This window comes from Alosa alosa, chromosome 3, assembly GCF_017589495.1.
Source record: "Alosa alosa isolate M-15738 ecotype Scorff River chromosome 3, AALO_Geno_1.1, whole genome shotgun sequence".
Classification (NCBI taxonomy): domain Eukaryota; kingdom Metazoa; phylum Chordata; class Actinopteri; order Clupeiformes; family Clupeidae; genus Alosa; species Alosa alosa.
In genome coordinates, this window is record NC_063191.1 from 32350439 (window position 1) to 32375314 (window position 24876).

A 24876-nucleotide genomic window follows, 5' to 3' on the forward strand; every position below is an offset into this window, starting at 1 on the left:
ACAACAAGGCTATGGACAGGAGTCCAACCCTTAACCGATCCATGAATACGATACCCATTCCACATGGAGAAACATTACAAGCAACATTAGCTTCCATTCAACATCTGTCTATAAGACATTTCACCGACAAAACTAGGCAAGCTTCTCTAATTCAGAATAATAAAGCAACTAGCGATTTCCAAAATTAATAATAATAAAAAGCTAACACAAATAAAACTGGACCACCACCAAATGAGAAGTAAAACTCTTTGCTCTTGGACAAAAATGAAACAATCCCCTCAATGACCATATCAATTTAGCCCAAGTGGGCCTATGGCAACCCATGCTTCAGACAGGTGTGAGGGTAGAATAGACCTACTACTGGTCCCTTACTGGCTCCTAATTGACTTACTGGCCACCAACCTCTGGAGTTCCTGTAGACTAGGGCTAGGAGAGGAATAGCACGCCACTACAGGTCTTCCTTGAGCTTGGCGGGGTAACCTAGGGCCTCCCTCCACTACCCTCACAAAGACTGAGTGACTGATTGACCGACTGACCGGCCCAAACCACTTGTAGCTGCTGGAGATTGTGTGTTGGGAGTCTGGTATAGAGTGGCAGACAGTGAAGAAGATGAGGTAGAACAACGTGTGAGCCGTCGGGTGAAACTGGTCACCAAACACTGGATGATTGCTTCTCTGACTGGAGAACAAACGGACCCAAGAAGGGCCATGAGACAAGAAAACAAGTCCATGTTACATGGTGTCCACACACACATACACAGTTTCTTTTGATAAAACCAACAAACACAAGACTCTACAGTGTAACCATACTGTTTCAGGATAACAGGACAACAGCAAAACAGGCCTTAGGGTCACTTCAGTCAAGTAGCGTTCTCTACCAGCATTCTCTTAGAGCCACTCGGACAGCTACAGCATGGAGCCTTTAATTTTACAGTCCGCACACCAGACAACATGTGTCTCCAGAAGTTCAATCACACTCGCAAAGCTGGCAACAGAGAACATACAAAAAAAAAAAAAAGTCGCCTTTGTCTTTCACTTTCTCAATACAGATATTCTGCACAAGGACTAGGATAGAAATTCCAGTTGTGATTACACAGCTGATTCAAGACCGTAGTTTCCATAAAATAATATCTCTTGAAGGAAAACAAACAACCCCACACACACAAACTTCATAAATTACTTAAAATTAAATTAAAGTTTGTTGACAAGTGTAAAATTTCAGTTTTGATTTGTCTAGTCGGTTTCCGGTAATAAGCAAACTAATATAACAAAATAATATATTCAAAAGAGTTTTTACAATGTTGTCACTCTGTGCTAGTCCAGCTGTTTCTTGTAAAAGTAATAAACATTTAACAAAAACGTATAACAATTGATAGATTGCACGTCACCCAAGGATCAACAGGTAGGCATGACACACTACAGTGATTCACTCTTTTAGATGAACAAACATGAATTCTTATTGCTGATTGGCTTACAAAATATAAACTATATGCGTGGAACAGTAACTGAATTCTTTCTGAAAATATTACATCCGAAACCCACAGTATTTTTTTCCAATTGCTGAACACATCTTCAACTCTTCATACTCAGAGAGTCTCTGTTTTTTTTTTTTTCCTGTAGACATGGAATGCTGAGTTTGGTCCAAGGACGTTGGGGTACTCCATCCAGCGAACAAGACTAGGTAGAGTAGGTAGACTAGGGGGGCGCTGTAGCGCCAGGATGGCTTTCCTCAGTGTTGTGCTTACACAGGCCTCCACCAGAGGGCAGCATTGGGCACAGAGCCTTTTTATATATTTTTTTCAATTATGATTTGTTTTGAGATGTTTAAAAACACATGCGTGACCTGAGGCAGCCATCAGCCTCTACTGCGCCTCCACCAAATCCTGCACCTCCACCCAATCCCCCTCACTCCCCCACCCTCCACAGCACCTCTCCTCTCCAGCAGGCAGGCGAAACTCCACTCCTGGCACCCCAGACTGGCAGCGAGGCAGCCTGTATGACGGAGCCACCAGTGAAGAGGAGGCTGTGGAAGGACATTAGGGAAAGGACGAGGAGGAGGAGGAAAAGTAGTCGTCATAGTAGTTGTAGTTGTTGTGATGGTAAATAGGTGCAGGTCTGTCTGCTGACGTGTGTGTGTGTGTGTGTGTGTATGGGGAGCGCTACACTTGCGATATGATCTGCATGTTGAAGCTGGGCGAGCGGGACTGCTTGGTGAGCGGAGCTCCGGGCGGCAGCAGCTCCTGGCGGCCCCTCTGCCCAGCCAGGTGCTCCTCCTGCAAGCTGATGGTGGAGTGGCGATGGCCTGCCCCGGACGCAGACCCGCCTCCACCGCCGTCCACTCCTGCGCCCAGAGAGCCCCCGATGCCGCCCGCACCCCCGCTGCTCCCGTTCAGGCTGGTGTCCGTGCAGTCCAGGGAGCGACTGGACGAGGTGCTGGCCGTGCGGGCGCGGGCCCGTCCGGCCGAGGGCAGGCTCGGCTGCCGCTGGATGAGGCTCAGCTCGATGCCGTCCAGCTCAATGGGGTCGTCCACCGTCAGCAGTGGTGGCAGCGGCGGTGGTGGTGGTGGTGGGGGTGACGATGACGCGGATGACCGCTGTGCAGGGGTGGGAGGAGAGGCGGCGGGGGTCAGGTGCACAGGCTGGGGCGTGGGGGGGGACGGAGGCGGCGTCTGCTGGAGCAGCTGCTGCTGCTGCTGCTGGTGGTGCTGGTGGTGTCGCCGTGGAGGCGGCTGGGGCTCAACCGGCGCTGCCATTTGGACAACGATGGTGGCGGTGGTGGGAGGCTCCTTGTGTTTCTCTGGCGGGGGCTTGTCCCGGGACAGGCGGCTCATCATGCTCTTCTTCATGCTGCTGCCGCCGCTGCTCTTCTGGCTGCCGCGGGTGACCCCTCCTCCTCCGCCACCTCCACTGTTGCGGGTGCTGCCGCTGCTGGCGATGGGCTTGGGCGCGCTGGGTTGGCTGCTGTTGGACGCGCCCGACGAGAAGCCCTCATCCGGGTCGTTGAGGTTGAAAGACTCCTCGCCACCGCTCATCCCGTCCGCATCTGAGGAGGACCAGGAGAAGACGGAAGGTAAGGAGGAGGAGGGAGAGGGGGAGGCAGAGAGAGGGAGAGAAAGAGCAGAGGAAACAAGGGATTAAGTGGAGAGCAGCGACACCGCTGGTAGGGCTGTGAGATTTGTGCCCTTCTCTTCAGCTCTTCTAGACTTTAGAGAGTATGTGTTGTTTCACGCCTGAAATTCCCCTTTCAAAAACTACTCAGAATTTAGTTCGGTCATGTCTAAACCCTCTCTAAAAGCACAAGCTATATCGAGCAGCGAATCAGAGCGCACAAATGCACTGTGTAAATGTGAGTAATTTTGGTTAATAAGAGCGAAACATAAAAAATCAGTTCACAGGCAAGGAGGGGGAAAAAAAAGATCCAATTGAGCTAAAAATAGACTCTGCAAAATCACTGAGCAGGGACCTCTGGTGACGACAATGTTCACACAGCAATCTGGCGGTTTCATCAGCGTGGCCTTTTAATGCAATTATTCTCTCTGACAAAATAAAGCGTGACCTTGGATGTTGACTGTCCAGGGAGAGCTGGGAGGGCGTCTCTACATAAAACTCAAATCTTCGCGCAATTTTCTCCTCGGCTCGTGCTGATGAACTTTTATCTCTGTCTGAAAGCAGGTCGCTTTTACCGCTGTTAATTCTCCCGGCACAGAATGAGTACTTAAACACCATTATTGTCCATTGACATTTAATAGGGAAAATCTCCACCAGGGACGTGGGGAGACTCGCCTTCATTTGGCGACAATTTAGTGGGACAGCCCAACAGGGTGATGATGGTGGCGGTACAAATAACTGGACTACAGTATGTCTTAAAAAACAACAAAAAAAAAAACGCTGTTCTTCTGCATGTGACATTCTCAGGAAATACAAAACACAAACACATTTAAAATCCACATTTAAAATCTCCTGTGTCGAAAGCTGGTAAGTGGGAAACAAGAGGGAGAGAGAGAGAGCGAGAGAGAGAGAGAAGACAAGGTTGAGTCAAAACAGAACAGAAAGGACACTGAACACTTTGGACAGAACATCAAACAAACAGCTACACAGGTTCCTCTCGCTCGTCATGCAGCGTTTGGAAAGCAGGCAGAAAAGTGGGTCACTGGACCGCAGTCCTCCATCAGGCAAGGGGGGGTGGAAGAGAAATACAGAGATAAGAAATAAAAGGAAGAGTGGAAAGAAAGAGGAAGGCATGCACATGGTAAGTACCCCAGCACTAATGGCCTCCTGCCAAACTGACTGACTGGGCTCCTGCTGCCAATTAGGTGGAGGAAAGAGCAGCTTGATGGCAGAGCCACCTGTCAGGTTGGCCCATCTCCAGATTCACAGTCACACACACACACACACACACACACACACACACACACACGCCCCAAACTACAGGCTAACAATGGAAACAACACGGGTGAGGTGAGGTCGGTCGTCTTCTAACAAGATCTTTGATCCAACCAAGAGTTACTTATAGAACACCCTATTGTTAATGTATAGTGTATAGTGACTGACCATGGAGATATAGTATATTGGATTATTAGTATATCTGTGTCCTGAGAAGAGAATCATGCTGACAACATGCAGTGGAAAAATGATAGTAACTAAGAGACAGTTTTAGAGTACGAGTCAACAACTAGCCAACAACATAGGCTCTATCCAAAAACAATCGATACAAATATTGACTGTGTTTTACTGTGTACAAGAGATCTATAAAATCTCTTTGGTCATATCCTGCCGATTTGAATCTGTTAATTAAAAGGGGCCAGGTTGTCTAATGGCTTCATGACTTGAATGAGTTGAGACAGAGGTGAGCGAACAGTCGGAGCGACCATGGAATTTACAAGCCCCCCCCACCCCCCCGCTTCCTATTCTGCCCTCAGGTGAATGGCCGCAGGCGCAAGACTAAACAGTTTATTACTTCAAGCAGAGTCCAGACGGGACGGGCCGTCCGCGGAGACAATTAGACGTCTGACGGCGCCGTCCAAAGACACTGAAGTGGAGCCAATCTAACGCTGATGATGGGCCAGGAAGATAAGCAGTGCTGGCGCAGAAAGGGGAAGGGGGGGGGTCAAAAGATCAGGGGGCAGAATGGAGACATCCCGTGGGTGGCGTTTTGTTTGATCCTCTTTGGAGTTTGTTACTTGCGGAGCTTGAGCTTGTGTCTGCATGCACATGCGTGAAGGCATGGCAACCCACCCTCTGGCAGGGGAGAGGGGGCAGGGGGGGCTACTTCTCACTTACTGAGCATGCTCAAAAAAAAAAAAAGAGAGAGAAAAAGAAAAGCTTCATATCAACCTAGAGTGTGAAAGGAGTTGATGGAAATCAAAATGGCTGCTACTCCCATGGGTGGGGTGTGCTTGTCTGAGCACGCTCAGACACATACACAGGCAGCTGCCCTCTGGAGGTTCCTAAACCCACCACCGGGGGCAGCTCAGAGTCAAACAGTTGAATGAAATTTCTTTTGGGGGGGGTTCAGGGATCTATTTCTCCTCTTAGTACATAATATAGGGTTCATGTGAGCGACAGTTGCCTGAAGAGTAGACTGTCGAGCATGCTCAGTTAGTGACAATGGGCGTTGCTCCTGAAGCAGATGACACAAGACAGGCTTGAGGTCGAAAGTAATGACGTAATGGAGAGGGGAAGGGGGGAAATAAGGTTCCATGCAAAGGGTCTCTGGCCTACATCTCGCCCCAAACCCAGAATAAAACAGCTGTTAATTGGCATTCGAGTCCTGTCGAAGAGGACGCAGCTACAGCAAGAGAAGGAAATTGGGGTCGTAGGATTGGGGGAGTTGCATTGTCAGCAGCTAAATGTAAAGGAACCAGATGAAGTTAGTGCAGCCCCGGTATTGGCACAGGTACACCTCTCAAATGAAGCAGGGGTATCTGTGGGGAGAGGTTGGAGAGGGGTAGGGCTCTCCCCTTCGCCAATCCTCTCCCTGCTTATTGGTGTCTGACCCCCACCGCCCCGCCTACCCTCGTGAGTGACCGCGAGAATGTCGACGTGACCCCGCCCTCCTCGGTCCTGATTGGCCGCTGGTGGGTCCTGGTGGGCGGTGTGTCGGCGGGGAGGGATGGTGAGGGTGAACTCGTCGTCAGTGGAGTAGTCAAAACAATCTGGGAGTCAACAACAACACAACACAACAGGGACGACACGACACGGGAGGCCTTAGTGATGGTGGCAACAGCACAGCACAGCTTTTTTGAAGGATCTCATCAATACAGAGCACGCGCCCGCACACACACACACACACACACCTACACACACACACACACTTTTCAGCAAGCAGTACAAACAAAGCAGCAGGGCTGATGTTGATTCCTTTAAAGGACAATGTTGAACAGTTCAATAGCACAACACAGACAGAGTTTGAGAGATAACGAGAGAGAAAGAGATGGCAACAGAACGGCAGCTGAAACATTACTGCTGTCATTACAAGACACAACAAAGAACATCATCTAATGAGGCCGTCAAAACAGGAGATGACACACAACACTGAAAAAACATGTCTTTTCCAGCAGAGAGAGAGAGAAAGAGGGAGGGAGGGAGGAGAGAGAAAGGGAGGAGAGGGTGGGGCAAAAAGTAAAAAGAAAAAATCAGAGGGGAGAGTGAGAAAGAGAGAGTATATAGTTTTCCTGTTGCTCTCCAGGGTGCCAAAAAAGACAGCGTTTAAATGTCTACTGTGATGTGTTTTGTGATGCGGCAATGCCATGAGCGCCATCCAAGAGAAGCGTTGACGCCTGGTCATCATCCGACCATGCGACCATGAGCGCTAATTTCAGTTCCTTACACATCACTGGCTTCACAGCTGCCCAGCAACCCCCCCCTTTGCAGTTTACCAAAATACATTTGAGACAATCTGCAAACTCATCAGCTTAGCACAGAAGCACAGAAATCAGGCACTGCAGCAACTTCAGCTTGGGTAAAAAATATGTTGCAGAAGCAGTTATATTAGGATTTATTTACAGTATATTCATTACGGTGTGAGTTAGGGTGATTAAACTGACACTGTAATATGCTGCTGGGGAAATGTGCCAATAAAATAAATTTGCTATATGGAATATTTGACCAAATATGTATATGATTGAATGTGTGTGTGACTGTGTATGTGTGTGTGCGTTGGTACGTGTGTATCAGTGTGTGTGTGTGTGTGTGTAGGTATGTGTGTATCTGTGTGTGTGTGTGTAGGTGTGTATCAGTGTGTGTGTGTGTACACATGCGTGTGTCCCCTCACCCTCTCTCTTCCAGCGGTGTCGGCGGATGGAGGCGGCGGTGATGGCGGAGCGGGAGATGCGGCTGACCGTTGGGGTCACCTCCACCTGCAGGACCTTTAGATCCCTAATGAGTCGCCCGGGGAGGCGCAGTCAGGCATGGCTTCATAGCATTCCCAGCTGAGGATCACGGTACGCGAGGTCAGAGAGGCCAACTCCTATACACACACCCATGATGTAATGAATAGGATAGTGAGGGTTAATTTAAGCAATAAGCCCCGAGAGGCGTGGAGTTCTGCCCGATTCTACAGCAGCTAAGGGGGTGTTGTTAGCACGACGGCAGCCATTGAGTGCCTAAAACCCCTTAGCTGTTGTAGAAAAGCGTGAACCTACGGACCTCGAAAGTGGCTTATTGCTTTTCTAAAACTGTTGCTATAAATACCTGGCAAAGTTTCATACAGTAAAAGGAAAACAAAGAGAAATGTAACGATTTATTCATAGATAATCATTCTTCCGCCAAGAAATATATTTCCTCTATCTGAATGGTTGCCAAGCAATGTCAAAACGCAGCTACTCAAGTTAAGGACCGGAACTCAGTTTTAGAAGTACATTCGGTAACACTTTACTTGACAGTATCGACATAAGAGTGACATGACACATGAATCCTAACCATAACCTCTAACCCTAACCCTAACTTGTTATGACAAAAACCGAATGACACCTAATGACAGAAGCACTAGGTCATAAACGTTTATGACACGTTCATGACAGTGTCATGTCACTCTTATGTCGATACTGTCAAGTAAAGTGTAACCGTACATTCATACACTCTATTTACATTACGTAAAAAACACACTTCCCATAAGCACTTTTAACCAAATGAGTCTTTAGGCTTCACTGTTGACCTCTATAAGAGGTCACAGACAGACAGACAGACAGACAGGTAGGTAGAGCTGCTGGGGTGAGGACAACTGTCTGAAAGCTAGGCAGCTTTAATAAAAAACAGCATGCAGTACAGCAGTGTGCATGAAGGTCTCATTTCTTTCATATTCATAGACCTTAAATGACCACATCTGACGAGACCTAGTGAGTCAGGCAAGGACTTCATGCTAACGGGCACAGCTGGCTAGGGCAAACAGCATTACTTCTAAACCCAAAGTGGCAGACCACTGTGAGTGTGTGTGAGTATGTTTGTGATCTAGAGAGAAAGTGAGAGAAAGAGAGAGATTTGAACTATTAGAAAATGAAGACAAATTCCCGTACTTGTTGGGAGAGCATAGAAGTTGTGTAAAACTCGCTGCACAGTACCTGTTAACATGTCATAAATCGAGGAAGTGAGTGACCCATATTGTGATATGCTTTGCTTTATATCAATAATCAATACCCATGATAGCACATTGATAAATATACAGTATAGTATGTATAGTAATACTGTATCATTATACATTTCCTTTATTATTCTCTCTTTTTAATTATCATCATTTTGTTGTTATTATTATTATTATTATTATTAATTTGTATTTTTTAAACAGATATTGTATCTGTGTTGTTTTGTTATATGTTTGCTTTGGCAACACTGCTTCATTGAGAGAGAGAGAGGGTGTGTGTGCGTGTCTATGTGTATCTGTGTGTGTGTGTACGTGTGTGTCTGTGTGTGTGTCTCACCAGGAGGGGCTGGGAGAAGAGTTCCAGCTGGGATCGGTACAGGATGTCTTCGAGTGCCTCTCTCCCCATGTCCCACTCCCCATTGTACCTGCACAGAGAACATGCTAATTCAGTCATGCCGATTCACACTCACCGCCACATGGAGTCACGCTACCAACACCATCAGGCTGACAGCACCTGCATCACCATAGCAGAACAATCCAGCAGGCCGCAACCTATTAGTGTACAACTTGGAGAAAAAGTTTACATACATAGAGCACAATGAATTCTCTCTGTGCATTGGACTGTGCTATACAAACAAATTTGCCATATATATGTATGCATACTGCATATGGTCTTTTGGATTTGTCTGATAATCCAACAGAAATGCTTGCTGGTATGTACGTTTTGCTATTTGGAAGAATCTTTCACCCAGAGCCACTTCCAGTTCTCCAGTTCCACCCCCGAGCTACGAGCAGAGGCTGGCTGTGAGCGCCACGCTCTACAGGAGATGAGCACCCACAACAAAGACACCCCATTCATCAAGCTATTGTTATACCTTTCTTTTTGAGGAACACACATACGTTACTCTCAATTGTGAATTCTCAGGTGCAGCATTCCCTCCTCCCTTTCGCCTCCCCCGTCTCATCTTCACTTAGTACGCAAATATAACACAGAGACGTGGTGTGCATGTGGCTTAAGGGCATTCTGTGAGCATCTTGCTATAGTAATACTATATACGCGTTCACATCCCATAGCGGATACCCCATTTTGGGTTTGAATCCAGAGGCCGTAGGGACCTCAGCAAAATGTAGGTCACACGTAAGTACCAGTGCGATGACAAATAGGGGTATATGATAGCCATACAAATATCATGATACACCAAAGCAGGCAGTCATATATGGGCCAAGTGCACTTGTGAGCAAAGGTTATATAGGACTTGTTTGTTTCCCAAGTGGTGTAAGCCATTTGCAGTTGCTCTACTCATTATCAAAAAAACGCACACACACAGACACAGACACACAGAAACACAAACACTCTAGAATGGAGATAAAGCAGGGTTCTGAGAAGTGGATGTACAGTCTTTCATGTGGTGCCAGACGTTGTCATAATCTCACAATGCAAGACAAAGTGTGGATTTCCCAAACAACCAAAACACAACATCATCAAACACAACAAAAAAAGTGTGTGTGTGTGTGTGTGTGAGTGTGAGTGTGAGTGTGTGTGTGTGTGTGTGTGGGGGCTCTACTTTGATGTAACGTTCACAGCATCCAGAGAGAATCAGTGGCGAGAACAATATAAATTCTGAAAATATCTTTTAACTTCATGAAATCAGGCCTATGCACTGACCAATGTCACATCTCATAATCCTCTCTCACAAGCAGGGCTCATCGACATTAATGGTTGCTCCGTTGCCCTTGGCTACCAAATTGTTACCAGTGGCAACCAGATTTGGTTGGCTTTGGCAACCAAAACCTCATGCCTGGTTGCCAAGCTGGCAACCACTTTTATCCACTTTTAAAAGTTAACGTTGAGTCCTGCTCACAAGGCCACATGTGCTTGTAATCACGTGAGAGTGCTTGTGTGCTAAGAGTAGCGCTTCTCTCTCCATAACTGGACTGGAAGTGTGACGAGGGTCAATCTCTGCCACGTGTTTTCCCATCAGCCATCTGAAAGAAGAGAGGCATCCCCCTCCTTCAGTCTGGTGGCTACAAGGCTCTGACTAATCTCTAATGCATTTCCCTCATAAAAGCTGCACAGAGGCACCAGAACAGACGGCGTTAATGGCCACCTTATTGCTGTGCTCCTGAGCTGATGTAGAAGCTGGGCCACTGCGGAGATGTGTGGCGTCCGACTGCAAACACTGACCTCTCATAAACAATGGGGATATCTGGATATGGGAGGCCATATTTCCATCACGTAGGCCACCCCTCCTACACTCTATTTGCATTACATAAAACCACACTTCCCATAAGCACTTTTAACCAAATGAGTCACTGTTGACCTCTATAAAAGGTCATGGAAAAACAAACACATACATGTACACACACACACACACACACCCTATCTCTGGCTTATCCATCCTAACTCCATTCCCATGGTAGAGCCTGTGTTTCCACTGGGGGCAGGGGAGGGGACTGAGGTGGAGGTAGCAGTCTCTGAGCACAGGGAGAGAGAGGAGGGAGGGAGGCAGGGGAGGAAGCCTGCCATTATCGGCGGTAATCTGCTTTATAACGGCCGCTCACCCCTGTCCAATGAAATCACCCGCTCCCACAATGCTTTGCAAATCTAATCAGAGGGGTATCTAATGGAGTGCTGTCCTCAGTGTGTTAGTGAAAGCATAAGGAGGGGAATGGGGAGGAGAGAGCCATTGGGTCTGCCAACACGGTACAAATCAAACCTCCTAACCCTTTAATTAATAGGAGCTTTCTGGCTTACAGATGAATACAAATTAAAGGCTTGTTGGACTTTGCGTGCACATGTGTTTCTAGGTGGTCAACGTTCTAGGTGCGGTGAGGTGTGGAGGGGTGAGAGGTCACTCACGTGGCGTGGTAGATGGCGGTCAGCATCTGCACCATGAAGTCGGCGTCCAGCTGCACACGGTTGCACGGCTCCCGCCACGGCTTCTGCTGCTGCCGCGGAAACCCGCACACACACAGTCTGCAGAAGGACGAGAGATGGGAGAGAGGTGAGGGACAGAGTGAGAGTGGAGGAAGACAAGAAGAGGGAGAGAGAGAGAGAGAGAGAGACAGAGAGAGAGATGAAGGCAGGGTCACAGAAAGTTCTGGAAAGATAGACATAGTGGCAAAACATGCCATGAGGTTTCTGCCCCAAATTTAAGCCGGACTGCAATCCTGTCCCTGCAGTGGACATGACTGGCACTCATTTTAATGACCTGTTCCACTATGACAAACTGTAAGTAAGAAAGCTGACCGCTCCCATCTCTGACTTGAGCTCACTTGCTGAGCAGGGCGCTTCAAAAACAACGCAGACCATCAATTAGCGGCTGACACCATGATGATCGAGCCGTCATGGCAGTATATGAGGCGGCATGATCAGACGGAGCGGAACGGGTCGGGGGCTGAGATGTTGACACGGGCGTCTCTCTGAGAGGCGACCAGGAGCCCCACAGGTAATGAGGCAGTTAATCACCAGCGGCAAGCGATTACACACTGTAATTACAGGGTTTGTCAGTGTGGTGCCACACCGTGCGGGTACAAACACGCCGTCTGAGGTGGCACGCAAGAAACACACATACACAGAACTGAACTGAGAGAAAAAGTAAATGTACAGTGCATTTCTGAGAGAGCGTCATTGACCAAGTTACACTTAAAGGAGAAAGATGAGGGTAAAAAGAAACCACTAACTAAACAACAACCAGCAGAGATAGATAGAAAGAGAGAAAGAGATAGATAGATATAGAGAAAGAGATAGAAAGAGAGAAAGAGATAGACAGACAGACAGAAAGAGAGACAGACAGACAGACAGAGAGAGAGAGAGAGCAACCTGGAGCTCATCCTGCAGACAGCCTGGTAGGAGGAGGGGGGCATGTAGACCACTGCGGAGTTGTAGCACAGCATCAGGAAGCACAGCACCTCAAACCTGCAACAAGACACAGACAGCGTCCGCCAGTAGTCCGTTAGTATTTCACTCATGCAAACAGGAAGCAAAACAAAGCAGAGATTACATCAATTAAACACTGCTTAGCTTGCAGGGTCTGCGGCCAAGACCTGATAGTATTCTGACAGCAGTGACCTCTGACCTCAAATCCACATCACCAATCCAACCAATGAAGAGAGTGAACAGAGATTCCATTTCATTTTGGCATGAGTCCCTTGCCATTTTGATTGAAATGCAGTGTGGCCCATGGCGTTATTTGGAGAAATGGAATAAAGTGCTTGGCATTATTTTTTGCCAGATTTTTAAGTGCTGCGGTTGTTGAATGCAATATACCTGAGTGGTATGCATCTCCAGCCAATTCTGACTTGATTTCCACACTCTTTCAAAACATTTTTGGTATATTACTTTTTTGAGTAAGGAAACGCAATCTGAAAATAAATATCATGAACGTTTTGGCTCAATGCCTCAAGTCACTAGCAAATATTTATTCTACCGAAATGCATTTCATAGTGTTCCATTGTGCAGTAAAACCGTGCTCGTACATGGCAGTGATGGTTGTCCATAGTATCCAATGCAGCAAAAGTAAACATGAACACAACAGGAAGACCAAAGCAGTAAACATGAACACAATAGGAAGACCAAAGCAGTAAACATGAACACAATAAGAAGATCAAAGCAGCCGACTGTAGAGCATGTGCAGTTGGACACACTGTTAATAAGAAAGGATTTGACAAAACTGTGAACTAAAGCTTTGTGCTTGATTGCTTTTATCTGAAAATAAAAACAAGTCTGCTGGGACAGTGCATTAGAGAGTGCCCACACAAATCTAGTGGGTTAATCATCAGATGAATGGAGACAGTACTGTACAATACATGGCATATTAGCTTCATAAACAAGTGGGAACTATTTCGTTTTGAAAGCATAGCAAATTTGCACTTGAATCATCGCCATGTTTCCTCTGGGCTGATAGACCTTAAAAGAACATAAAATAACGTAAAACATTGTCTACAGTCTTGCACACAGAGAGAGAGAGAGAGAGAGAGAGAGAGAGAGAGAGAGAGAGAGAGAGAGAGAGAGAGAGAGAGAGAGAGAGAGAGAGAGAGAGAGAGAGAGAGAGAGAGAGAGAGAGAGAGAGAGAGAGAGAGAGAGAGAGAGAGAGAGAGGACTGTACAAGTCAAGATAGGGGCACTGTTGTATCCTGATGACCCAGATGTCTTAATGGAAGGACTGGCCTTCTGTCCAGCAGGTGGGGTGGCTGAGCGGAGTGTGCTGGAAATCACATTTAAAAATGCATGGATGATACACACATACACATACTGACTATTAGGCTGTTTAACATATCACAAGGCTGCCCAGACTGTGGTGTGAGAGATGTCAGTGAGATAAGAGCGAGGCGGTGGTGAGGCTCGGGGGGTGTTATCTGGGGCTGAGGAGGGGAGCTGCTGAGGCGAGGAGGCAGAGGTAGGCGCCACGCCCATAAATAACCTGCCAGAGAGGGCAGCCGTTCCTCAGAGGTCTACCACACTGCACTCGTAAACACACGCATGCACGCACACACACGTACGTACGCACGCACACATGCAGTCAAGCTTGAGGGGCCGTGTGGGACTGGGCTGTGATCCATCAGGGAGAAATTTGACCTTTCACAGGTCGACGCCGATGGATAAACGCACTGCTGCTCCAGCTCAGTGGGAGCTGTTCACTACAGCTTGCGTGCCTACAGGGCTGCACGTGTGTGTGTGTGTGTGTGTGTGTGTGTTGTTTACTTCAAAGTGTGCTCCTTGTGTGTACACTTTCACCTCCAGGCTTGATGTGTGCATTTCTAAATCTGTGTACACTGTGAAAAGTCTTGAGGCTAAAGCAAACACTGAGTATGTGCTGTGTGCACTAGTAGAGTGTGTGTGTTCGACTGGACAATAGCTGGGTGTGCATTTGTGTGCATAGTGGTTTTGAGTACGTTTTCACAGCTATGAGTGCATCTTATGAATGCATGCTCAATGTATGTTGTTCTATATATGTGTGTGTGTACACGCACCTGTTTTGCGCTGTGAAGGTTTCTCTTTGTGGATGCAGGCCACTGTAAACCACTCTGATCAGGTCATGCTGACACAGGGCTCCCTCTGTCAACGCCATGGAGCCTAGACTAGATGGCTTGGGAGAGAGAGAGAGAGAAAATTCAGCATTCCCAAGCTAAATCAACCCCCACTCAAACACTGCCCCATATTTCCCTGGTGAACACAAGTAATTCTGATGAATGACAGATGGAAGCACGCTCTCCTGCATTACAAGTAGAAACGCCATGTAACAGGCAGTATAGCGCACAATTGAATTAGAATCCGGAGTGGTCCGGCAATGAAACTTCAGATCATCGACACCGACGGCACGGCACAGCATGGATGAACGTCCCGAGGGGCTTCCCGGCAGTGCCGCAGAAATGAACACAGACTCTGCCGACAGAGAGGGAAATTATGGCATCAGAGACGGAGCGCAAGACGGAGCAGATACGGTCCGGAATACCGTCGGAATACTGATGAAGATGGAATGTGGCATGAATCCAATATCTCGACAGGCACCTCAAGAGAACCTCTCGGGGTTGAATGTGCGATAAAGAATGAACTGTGGAACTGTGTTTTGAACTGCATACCAATAGACTGACTTCTGCAGTGGTTAAGAAAAAGACACTGCTGCAACAGGTTTTCACTGCAGGTTTTAGGTTTATAAACTATAGCACTTTAGGATTCGGAAACCGATTACCATATCATTTGGAGATGAATGCGTGTGTGTGTTAACATTCTGAGCACAACTGAATTATAATCTTTGGAGGTTTACTACTGATGTGTGTATTATTTGAGACATCAATGAGAAGGAAGGAGGGTATGAGTGTGTGTGTGTGTGTGTGTGTGTGTGTGTGTGTGTGTGTGTTGTAGGTGGGCGTGTGCGTGTGTGTGTGTGTGTGTGTTGTAGGTGTGTGTTGTAGGTGTGTGTGTGTTGTAGGTGTGTGTGTGTGTGTTGTAGGTGAGTGTGTGTGTGTGTGCGGGCATGTGTGTGTGCGTACAGTAGGTGGGCATGTGTGTGTGTGTGGGCTCTGATGGCTTGAGGATTAGTGGACGTGTGTCGTGACTTGTGTAGTCAGCGTGGCGTGATGAAAGCACATGGCACAGCACAGCACGACAAGCTGATTCACGACTCAGCTTCCCTCACGTACAAGCCTGTACATTGGGCAGCCGTGGCCTACTGGTTAGCGCTTCGGACTTGTAAACGGAGGGTTGCTGGTTCGAACCCCGACTGATAGGCCACGGCTGAAGTGCCCTTGAGCAAGGCACCTAACCCCTCACTGCTCCCCGAGCGCCACTGTTGTTGCAGGCAGCTCACTGCGCCGGGATTAGTGTGTGCTTCACCTCACTGTGTGTTCACTGTGTGCAGTGTGTTTCACTAATTCACGGATTGGGATAAATGCAGAGACCAAATTTCCCCTCACGGGATCAAAAGAGTATATTTACTTATATGGTTAAATCATGTTACCTCAACAGACCAAGGATACCTTGTTGCAGTTTTCTTTTATTTTTGGTCATATGACAGATGGTAGGCCTATTCTATTTTTCATGTTTGTATCTTGCATAAAACTGAGCTGAAATAAACTTTTCCTAAACAAGTTCAATTCGTTACCATGAACCTGTTTGTTTATTCATCAATATGTTAAATTAAATATTTGGCAACAAACACTACACACGGGTAACGCGCAGAAATCACGCTGGCCGTGTAGTTCTAACCAACGTAAATCAGGCATACGCATAGGATATCGACAGAGGTGGTGGCGAAATAATGGAAACATGTTAATAAGAGAACGGAATTATATGGAATGTTTTCCTCAAAAAGAAATTCAAGGACTTTCAAGGACCTCCATTTATGTCTGTTTTCAAAAACTTTCAAGGATTTCAAGGACCCGTGGGAACCCTGTATACATCCTAAACACTCCACAACCACATCTATACATGCCAAACACTCCAAAACCACATCTATAATCCACAGCTAACTATACATCCCAAACAATCCACAGCCACATGCATACATCCTAAACACTCCACAGCCAAATCTATACATCCTAAACACTCCACTGCCAAATCTATACATCCTAAACACTACCCGACCACCAGAGCAGGATGTCTGTGTGCAGTGTTGGTTAAGTTTGGACTAAAGCCTCTGATTGGATCACAGAGGGGCATTGTTCCAAACACACTTAGTCATTCTGAGTGTGTGTGGCGGTGAGGGGAGGGGTGGGGTGGGGTGGGGTGGGTTGGGGTGGGTGGGCAGTGAAGGAGGACTAACTAAATTGAAATTGGCTTTTGTGAAGGGCTGGGGGTTGGTATGGCTGATAATATAGTGAAGGCCGAGATGCAGGTGCTGAGAGAGCTGAATTAATTTAGAATGAAAGCGCAGAGAGCGGTATGCTAATGCAATTCCTCCCGCGATAAGGCCGCCTGCACCATGTGACATGCTGCGCTGGTGTGAGCTTACACACACACACACACACGTCACTGTTAACCATGACACTGCATGGAGAGGAACCTCTCTGGCCAGTAATTACACCCATAAATCCCTCACACACACAGACACACACATTCTCCCTTTCAATTCAGTAATGGACTGCTGGAGGATAGGCTAGGCTCTCTACTCAGAGTAAACATGCCATGTCGCTAAAGCACACACATATGTCTGACCATCCCCACACCATTACACACCCCACGCTGGCCTGTACGGAGGAGGGACTTGGGAAAGAAGGCTTTTAAAAAGCCAGATGCTCTGTCTATGAGAGGCTCCAACTGAATTCTGGGAATTCCATGAACACTCAAAGCCTTGTAGCAGATCTTAACACACCCAGATTTGTTAACCATTGTAGAGCATTCCTAGAGAAAGACGGTCAATAATCAAGCACATAGCCAAACAAGTAAATTTGCCAAGTGCCACTGCCCTTGAAATAGCTAAACCCATGATCGATTGTTTAACTACTGAAAACTGTTAGAATATTCTGAAAATGATTCCTGATTAAACTTGACTTGACACATGACTTGAGTGTACGAGTGAGACTGTGTGTGTGTGTGTGTGTGTGTGTGTGTGTGTGTGTGTGTGTGTGTGTGTGTGTGTGTGTTGCTCTTACCTCGTGGTAGACTGAGGGCTTGGACAGTGAGGGGATGGTAAAGGAGAGCAGCTTGCTGTTGCCTTCTTTGTCCACAATCTCCTTCAACAGCACACAGAGAGCAGATACACTTTCAGCACAGAACTCACAACACTCTGTTGGGTTACCTCAATGACCCTGTGTGTATGTGTGGGTCTTAGCACCAATATACACACACACACACACAATATATTCACATTTTCTGAAACAATCCCAGTGTGTGCTCGTCCATAAGGAGCAAGATTACTTCTTTGGGAATACAATGTGTGTGTGCACGTGTGCATGTTTGTGTGTGTGTGTGTCCATGTCCTTGTACATCTCTCTGCATGTCCTGGCCTCTGGGAGGGTGTTACTCATGGGTGGTTGCCCACGGTGATGGCTAATCCTTTCAGTGGGCCAGCAGAGTGCTAGTCACCCTGTGGAGATCAGGCTCTTGGTCACCAGGCTCTCTCATATCTCTCTGCTACACACACACACACACACACACGCACACAAACAAACATTTTCACAAATCTCATCTTCTCACACACAGACACACACTATTCAGTTAACTTGAATAGCAGCTGAACAGGCAGACCTCGGAGAAGTGGGGATGACTCAGCAGTAATTTGCGATATGACTGCACTGAGTACTCACTGATATGACTCCTCTGAGTCCTCCTCAACTACTGCAAACGCACGGTGGAGTCTGGACCACAGCGTGCGCACACACACACACACACACACGCACACACACAAAACCTCATGTCCCCTGTGCCTGTCTGCCAACACAGTCTTCAGTTTACTTTACCACCTCAAGTCATATGGTAGCAACTGAACCTAGGAAATGATCAATACACATCTTGACTGAGCCAAGTGTCTACAATAAATAACCAGGGGCACATTGATGTAAACCTTAACTTATTCTGGTTAGGAAAGCCAACATCGATGGCAACTTTTATGGCTTGGCATCCTAGAAATCAATGGATAACTAATTATATGACCACAAATGAAAAACAGTGAAAATTTGTTTAGTATTTCACTGAGTATTGAGTCTTTCATTCAAGTTTGGTGAATGCCGTCTGCTACTTGCAAAGTGAGCATGTGTGAAAGTCTCTCCAGACCCCCTCCAGACTCACCAGGTTGTAGATGCCCAGCAGGAGGGCCTCGATGCAGCCGTTGCTGTGGCGATCACGGCTGGCGGTCAGGCGCAGGTAGACCCACAGCAGCTCGGGCAGGAACTGCAGCGTGAAACGGCGCAGGCGCTCCTCAGAGCTACGGTACAGCTCAAACAGCTGGTGACACACCGGCTCCAGCAGCTACACACACACACACAAAAAGATGGTTAGTGAGATTCCCCCTTCACTGTAAAGCCCTTTGGGTGCCTTGATAAAGTGCTTTATAAATGGAATGTGTTGTTGGTTGTCAGTGTTGTTGTGGTTAACTAAATAACATACTTTAAAACACCCCCACACACACACACACACACACACACACACACACACACACACACACAGGTGTTCACTAGTGGCTGTGTATGGTGAAGAGTTTGTATTGTGGAGCCCTGGCGAACTGATGGGAATCAGTGGCTGCACTGACGTGTGCTAAAGCACCAGAAAATCTGCTGGCTCCTCGGAGCCTGTGAAGCCTGTGAAGCCTGCCAGCAGCAGCATCCTCTCGCTCAGCAGGGAGGAGCGCGTGAATATTAATGCCTCAGTATCTGGCAGTGGAGCAGAGAGATGGAGAGAGAAAAAGAGATGGAGAGAGATGGAGTGAAAGAGAGATGGAGAGAGGAAGGGGGAGACAAATAGACAGAGATAGAGACAGTGTGTGTGAGAGGGAATGTGTGTCTGTAGGAAATGAGTGTGTAAATGAGTGAGTATGTGTGTGTGTGTATGTGTGTGTGAGACAGAGTGAGTGAGTGAGCAAGTGAATGAATGAGTGTCTGTTTGACACTGTGAGCGAGTGGGAGTGGGAGACCATCAGACAGGCTGAAAGTATGTGTGTATGGTCTGTGTGTGTGTGACCATGTGCAAGAGAGACCAACCGACAGACACACACACACACCCTGCAAAGTGAATGTGTGTGTGTGTGTGTGTGTGTGTGTGTGTGTGTGTGTGTGTGTGAGAGAGCAGTGTGATGGATATAGAGGAGATGGGCTACTGTGATAGGGCTCAGGCCCAGCCTCCCCCTTCAGCCGCCTGATTCATGGGCCTCTCTACCTGCAGCTACAGCACACACTCCATCTACTGCCTTCAGCATGGACTCTGCCATCACTCACACACACACGCACACAGCACACACACACACACACACACACACACACACACACACACACACACGGAGGGGGCAGAGAGACGGACAGAGAAGGACAGTTGAAAAGAACGAGGGATAGGTGAGAAAGACAGAAAGAAAGAAAGAAAGAAAGAAAGAAAAAGTAGTCTCAATGAAATAATATGAAATATATGTGATAAGACAGCAATGATGGTACTACAGGGCAGAGTCCTGCAACGGGTCGGGTATCCGCGGGTACCCAACGGGTACCAGCAGAAAAGTTGCTAAAACGGGTAAATTATGACATCCCTAAAATGTACGGGCGGGTATGCGGGCGGGAAAAGAACTCCTTGCGGGCGGATACGATGAGAACCAAAACAGTAGCCTATAGAAATAAAACATCATTGAAAAATATGTGAAATATTTGTATATCTAAATTACCATTACCACATCGCAAATATGTGTTTTAGTCAACGATACGACACTTGACCCATCACATCAGTACTGCGACTTTTGAATTATTTGTTTGATGCATCTATGTGTGAAAACATTAAACAATATAACCGCCTCTGTGAAGTTGGAGCCGCTAAGAGAGTCGGCTACAATGGATGAAGTCAAGGTAAAGTTGGCTAGAGGCAGGCTCAGGTTGTTTTTTTTTTGTTCTCTTTGTTTCATTAACAGGTCCATTTTATGTAGAATAATGTTCTGATGCAGCAAGGTTTGGGCTGTGCGTTGTTGTAAGGTTTATCCCTGACGCAAAATGCAAAAAAAAAAAAAGGTTGCCCTTTTACGCGCTTCAATTGTGCGAGAAAAATAAAGCACATTCATTTGAATGATTTTAGCTTGTGTGCAATTTATCGCGGGCAAAATATTAACGGGTCCGGGCGGGTGCGGATTTAATTTTAATATCACCACAGGTGACGGGGTCGGATCTGGTGCTGAACTTCGGTAGTCGGGCGGGGCGGTCTAAAAATGGACCCGTGCAGGACTCTGCTACAGGGGAACGTAAGTCCAATAAACTGATTTCTGTTGACTGGCTGGCTCTGTGTGTATGTGTGTGCTGTACCAGAGCCCCACTGAGAGCGAGCTCACGCTCTGTCTTTACACACTGCGTCCTCTCTTTACACACCGCGTGCTTCTCTAAGACGCTGCAGCCTTATTGAGTTTGACAGCAGAATCGGATCTTCCACCCAATTTGTCATCGGTGCTCGGACCAATCTCACGCTTTGGGGACCACGCCTGCGCCATCACTGGGGCGTAGGCCAGAGCTAATGGAATCTGGAATCATGGGAGCGGAACGCCCAGAGTCCGGAGGGGGTATTGGGGCTGGAGTAATGAACCTCAAACAGCTGGGCACCCATACTGCGCTATTTAAGAGCAGCCCTCAGATGGACACCAAATGGGACATCCTCAATGAGAGCAGAAAGTCGCCATGCTTTTGGTTGCAAAGTGACAAGCTATATAGCTATAAACCGACCGACATCAGCAGCGCATGTTAAAAGGCTAATCCGACAAAAGCCCCAAAAGCGCACAAAAACGCCACACACATCACAATGTTCTCTTGGTTTGGTGCTCGATTCAGCGGCTGAAGAATGAAAAAAAATCTTTTAGACTAAATCGCTCCCAGTGACTTATTTCATTTGCCAGCCCATTTTCATCAACTAAAAAAACGGGATGCCTAATTAATGCAATGCTTGTTACAATATTATAATTTTTGTTGAAAGGGGAAATGAGTGCTTCACTGAATGGAGAAAATAATTCACACTGTGAAATGAAATCCCACATAACTGAATGCATCTGTTTATGCACAAATTCTATCTGATTATTCTGAAACGCTACCTCAGGCAGATGTGTGGATTTCAGCCTTGTCTGCCCGTCAGTGCAAGTTAAGTAGACATGGCGAACGATTGAGTAAGTGTATGTGAGTGAGTGTGTGTGTGTGTGTGAGTGAGTGAGTGCGTGTTGAAATGTGGCCGTGTGACTCTTCTCTCGCTCTGAAGCGACCATGTTGAGACAGCTCTGAGGTCTGATGGATCATCTCAGTGGCAGCCGTGCCAGGAGGTCTCAGACCTGACCCATACTGACCCCACACCCACCCACCCACACCTGGGAGTCGTCTGAATGTCCTGCTAGCCCTTTCTTGCATCCTCCTCTCTCTCCGTCATAAATCTCTCCATCCTCTCACTCTCTCCTTCATCCTCTCTTTATCTTTCCTCTCACTTTCTCCTTCATCCTCTCTTCATCTCTTTACTCTCACTCCCCCTTCCCCACTTCCTTCTTCCCCCATCTTACTAACACACTCCCCCTCCCTCCCTCCATCCTTCTCTCTCTGCCTCCTTTTCCCCTGCGTCAGCAGTTCACCCCTCCATCGGCGCAGTTTAAGTCCTGGCCAGGGTTAATGTGATGGGGGGTGACAGGCGGGTTCACCCACCTCATTGTGGGGGTCCTGGATGACCCGGTAGAGCGCAGGCACCAGGTGCTTCTTCTGATGGAGGCTGCCAGCATAGCCAGGGATCTGGGTTTCAGATAGCGTCTGAGGAGGAGCAGAAAACAGAGTTCAGGAAAAATACAGTACGACACACACACACAGCAACACATCTATCTATCCAATAATGACCCAGCAATTCAAACATTTCTCTCTGTCTCTCTACCTCCATCTCTCGCTCTCTCTCCCTCTCTCTCAGTATGCAGCACAGCCCCTATGGGACCAGCTAACCATTACACTCAATCCCCATGAGGAAAGATGAGAAGGGGGAGAGTGGGAGAGTGGGAGAGAGAGAGAGAGAGAGAGAGAGAGAGAGAGAGAGAGAGAGAGAGAGAGAGAGAGAGAGAGAGAGAGAGAGAGGGGAAAGGAACACACACACACACACACACGTATCTGTTAACTTGTCAATAAAACTGAGGAAATGAGTGGCAAACTTTATTGTGACCATTTTATTGTGACTTTGCAAACTTTATTGTGAACTTGTGACTAATTACTTGCATACTATATTTTCATTCTTGTTATACATCATTTAATTGATTGTTACACGTTGTATTTCTTCTTCTCTTTTGTTTCAAACAGATATCTGTTTGTATTATTCTGTTACATGTTTGCTTTGGCAACACTGCTTCACTGAGTAAAGCCAATAAAGCTCCTTTTTGAATTGAATTGGACTGAATTTTGAGAGAGAGAGAAAGCAAGAGAGAGAGAAGGCATGTGAGAGAGAGAGAAAGCGAGAGAGAGAGAGAGAGAGAATCTGCAGAGAGGGAACTGCACACATTTGGATCAGAAAGAACAAAGCAAATTAGTCGGAGCAAATTAGGCAAAAATCACATGGGCCTTGTCTTAATTCCAGCCATAATAGCCAAGCTTAGCACAATTTGGGAGGAACTGGGCTCTGGTCGGTACAATGCTTTCCAGCCATGAGCCACTGCACTAATGCGGTGTGTGTGTGTGTGTGTGTGTGAATGTGAGTGTGTGTGTGAGCGTGTGTGACCATGAGTGAGGGGTTGTGTGTCTGTCTGCTGTGTGTAAGAAACTGAGAAATGAGAGTGTGTGTGAGTGTGTGAGTGTGTGAGTGAAAGGGAGGGAGGAAGGGAGAGCGAGAGCAAGAGAGAAAGAGAAAGCAAGAGAGAGGAAGAGAGAGTGTGTTAGAGACTCTGATGAAGGCTGAGCAACGTGGAGACTAGACGAGGATCAGACATGACATGTACGGGGGGAGGGATTTCCCCAGCAGACTCACCTTGAATTCTGAGAGCCATTCCTCCACCACCCGCCTCTCTGTGTTCATCATCTTCCTCTGAGAGAGAGAGAGAGAGAGAGAGAGAGAGAGAGAGAGAGAGAGAGAGAGAGAGAGAGAGAGAGAGAGAGAGAGAGAGAGAGAGAGAGAGAGAGAGAGATTAACCGCACATCCTCTGTGAATAAGTCATCATCAAACCCCCATCACGTCTCAATGACCTTTAGGTGTTGTTAAGAAGGACATCAGCGCCAGTGACATCATCACCCCGTGACATCACACACCACCACTCCAATCCTGCCGCACCTCTCCAAACAAAAAAAAAAAAAAAAAACATCTCATCCTCTCTGTGTCCACTCTCTTCCCTCCCTCCCTCTCTTCATCCCTCCATCCGTGAGCATCAGTCACTGTAGGTCTGCCGGCTCCAGACTGAGATATGAAAAGGCAGCAACGCTGACACGGCAGAGCTGGGCTAAAAGCCTCTCGGCCCCGCACAGCCAAACCAGGAGGGGAGGAAATAAAGGAATAAAAAAAAAAAAAAAACACACAAAAAGGAGGAAAGAAGGAGACTGCTGGTTGAGTGTGTGAAGGAGACTGGACGCAGTTACATAACGAGCACTGCCGTCACTGTGAATCGAGCTATCAGCAACACGCAGAAGTACACGCCCACACGCACAAACATATACAGACACGAGAAAATGCAAAAATAAACACACACAAATACACACCAACTGCATGCCCTTGGGAATAAAATCTGTGGAGCCCTGGCACGCACGTCTGTGACGCTCTGATGAATTAATCTTGCAGACTGAGCAACTTTCAGGCAGGAGTGAATGAAACATTCTCTGCACTAGTAGCATTCACCACCCCCCTCCACACAGCAGTTCTGCCATGGAAACGCGAGCACAGAAGCACTATAGAACCAGACCAATGAGAGAGGAGTGAGTGAAGAAGTGAGCACCGCGCACAGCGCCCGCTGTCTGCCCTTCAACAGTCGCTCACATTCCACCTATTTTGGATGGCAGGGTTTGTTTGTGAGCTATGTGCAAGTGTGTGTGGCGGGGGTCTTTATCTGACGTAGTGTTAATTTTGTCACCTATTTTTAATTTAGTCTTAGTCTTGTGACGAAATGTCCTTTTTAGTCTTTGTCATATTTAGTCATTCAAATATCATTTTTGTTAGTCAAGTTTTAGTCGACTAAAAGTCTCGTCATTTTAG

At 47.1% G+C, this 24876-nt stretch overlaps 1 protein-coding gene across 1 annotated transcript in view; it reads right to left on the reverse strand.

Annotated features, from left to right (window-relative positions):
• Positions 1–1157: 1157 nt before the first annotated feature.
• Positions 1158–24876, reverse strand: part of LOC125292591 (protein FAM126B-like) — a 49078-nt gene continuing 25359 nt past the window's right edge. Inside the window, 11 exon segments of the mRNA XM_048239973.1 lie at positions 1158–3042; positions 6014–6154; positions 7273–7429; positions 8915–9002; positions 11438–11554; positions 12401–12496; positions 14550–14665; positions 17670–17750; positions 18805–18984; positions 22371–22472; positions 23665–23721. Of these exon segments, the coding sequence (XP_048095930.1) occupies positions 2159–3042; positions 6014–6154; positions 7273–7429; positions 8915–9002; positions 11438–11554; positions 12401–12496; positions 14550–14665; positions 17670–17750; positions 18805–18984; positions 22371–22472; positions 23665–23715 (2013 nt within the window). The 5' untranslated portion in view covers positions 23716–23721 and the 3' untranslated portion in view covers positions 1158–2158.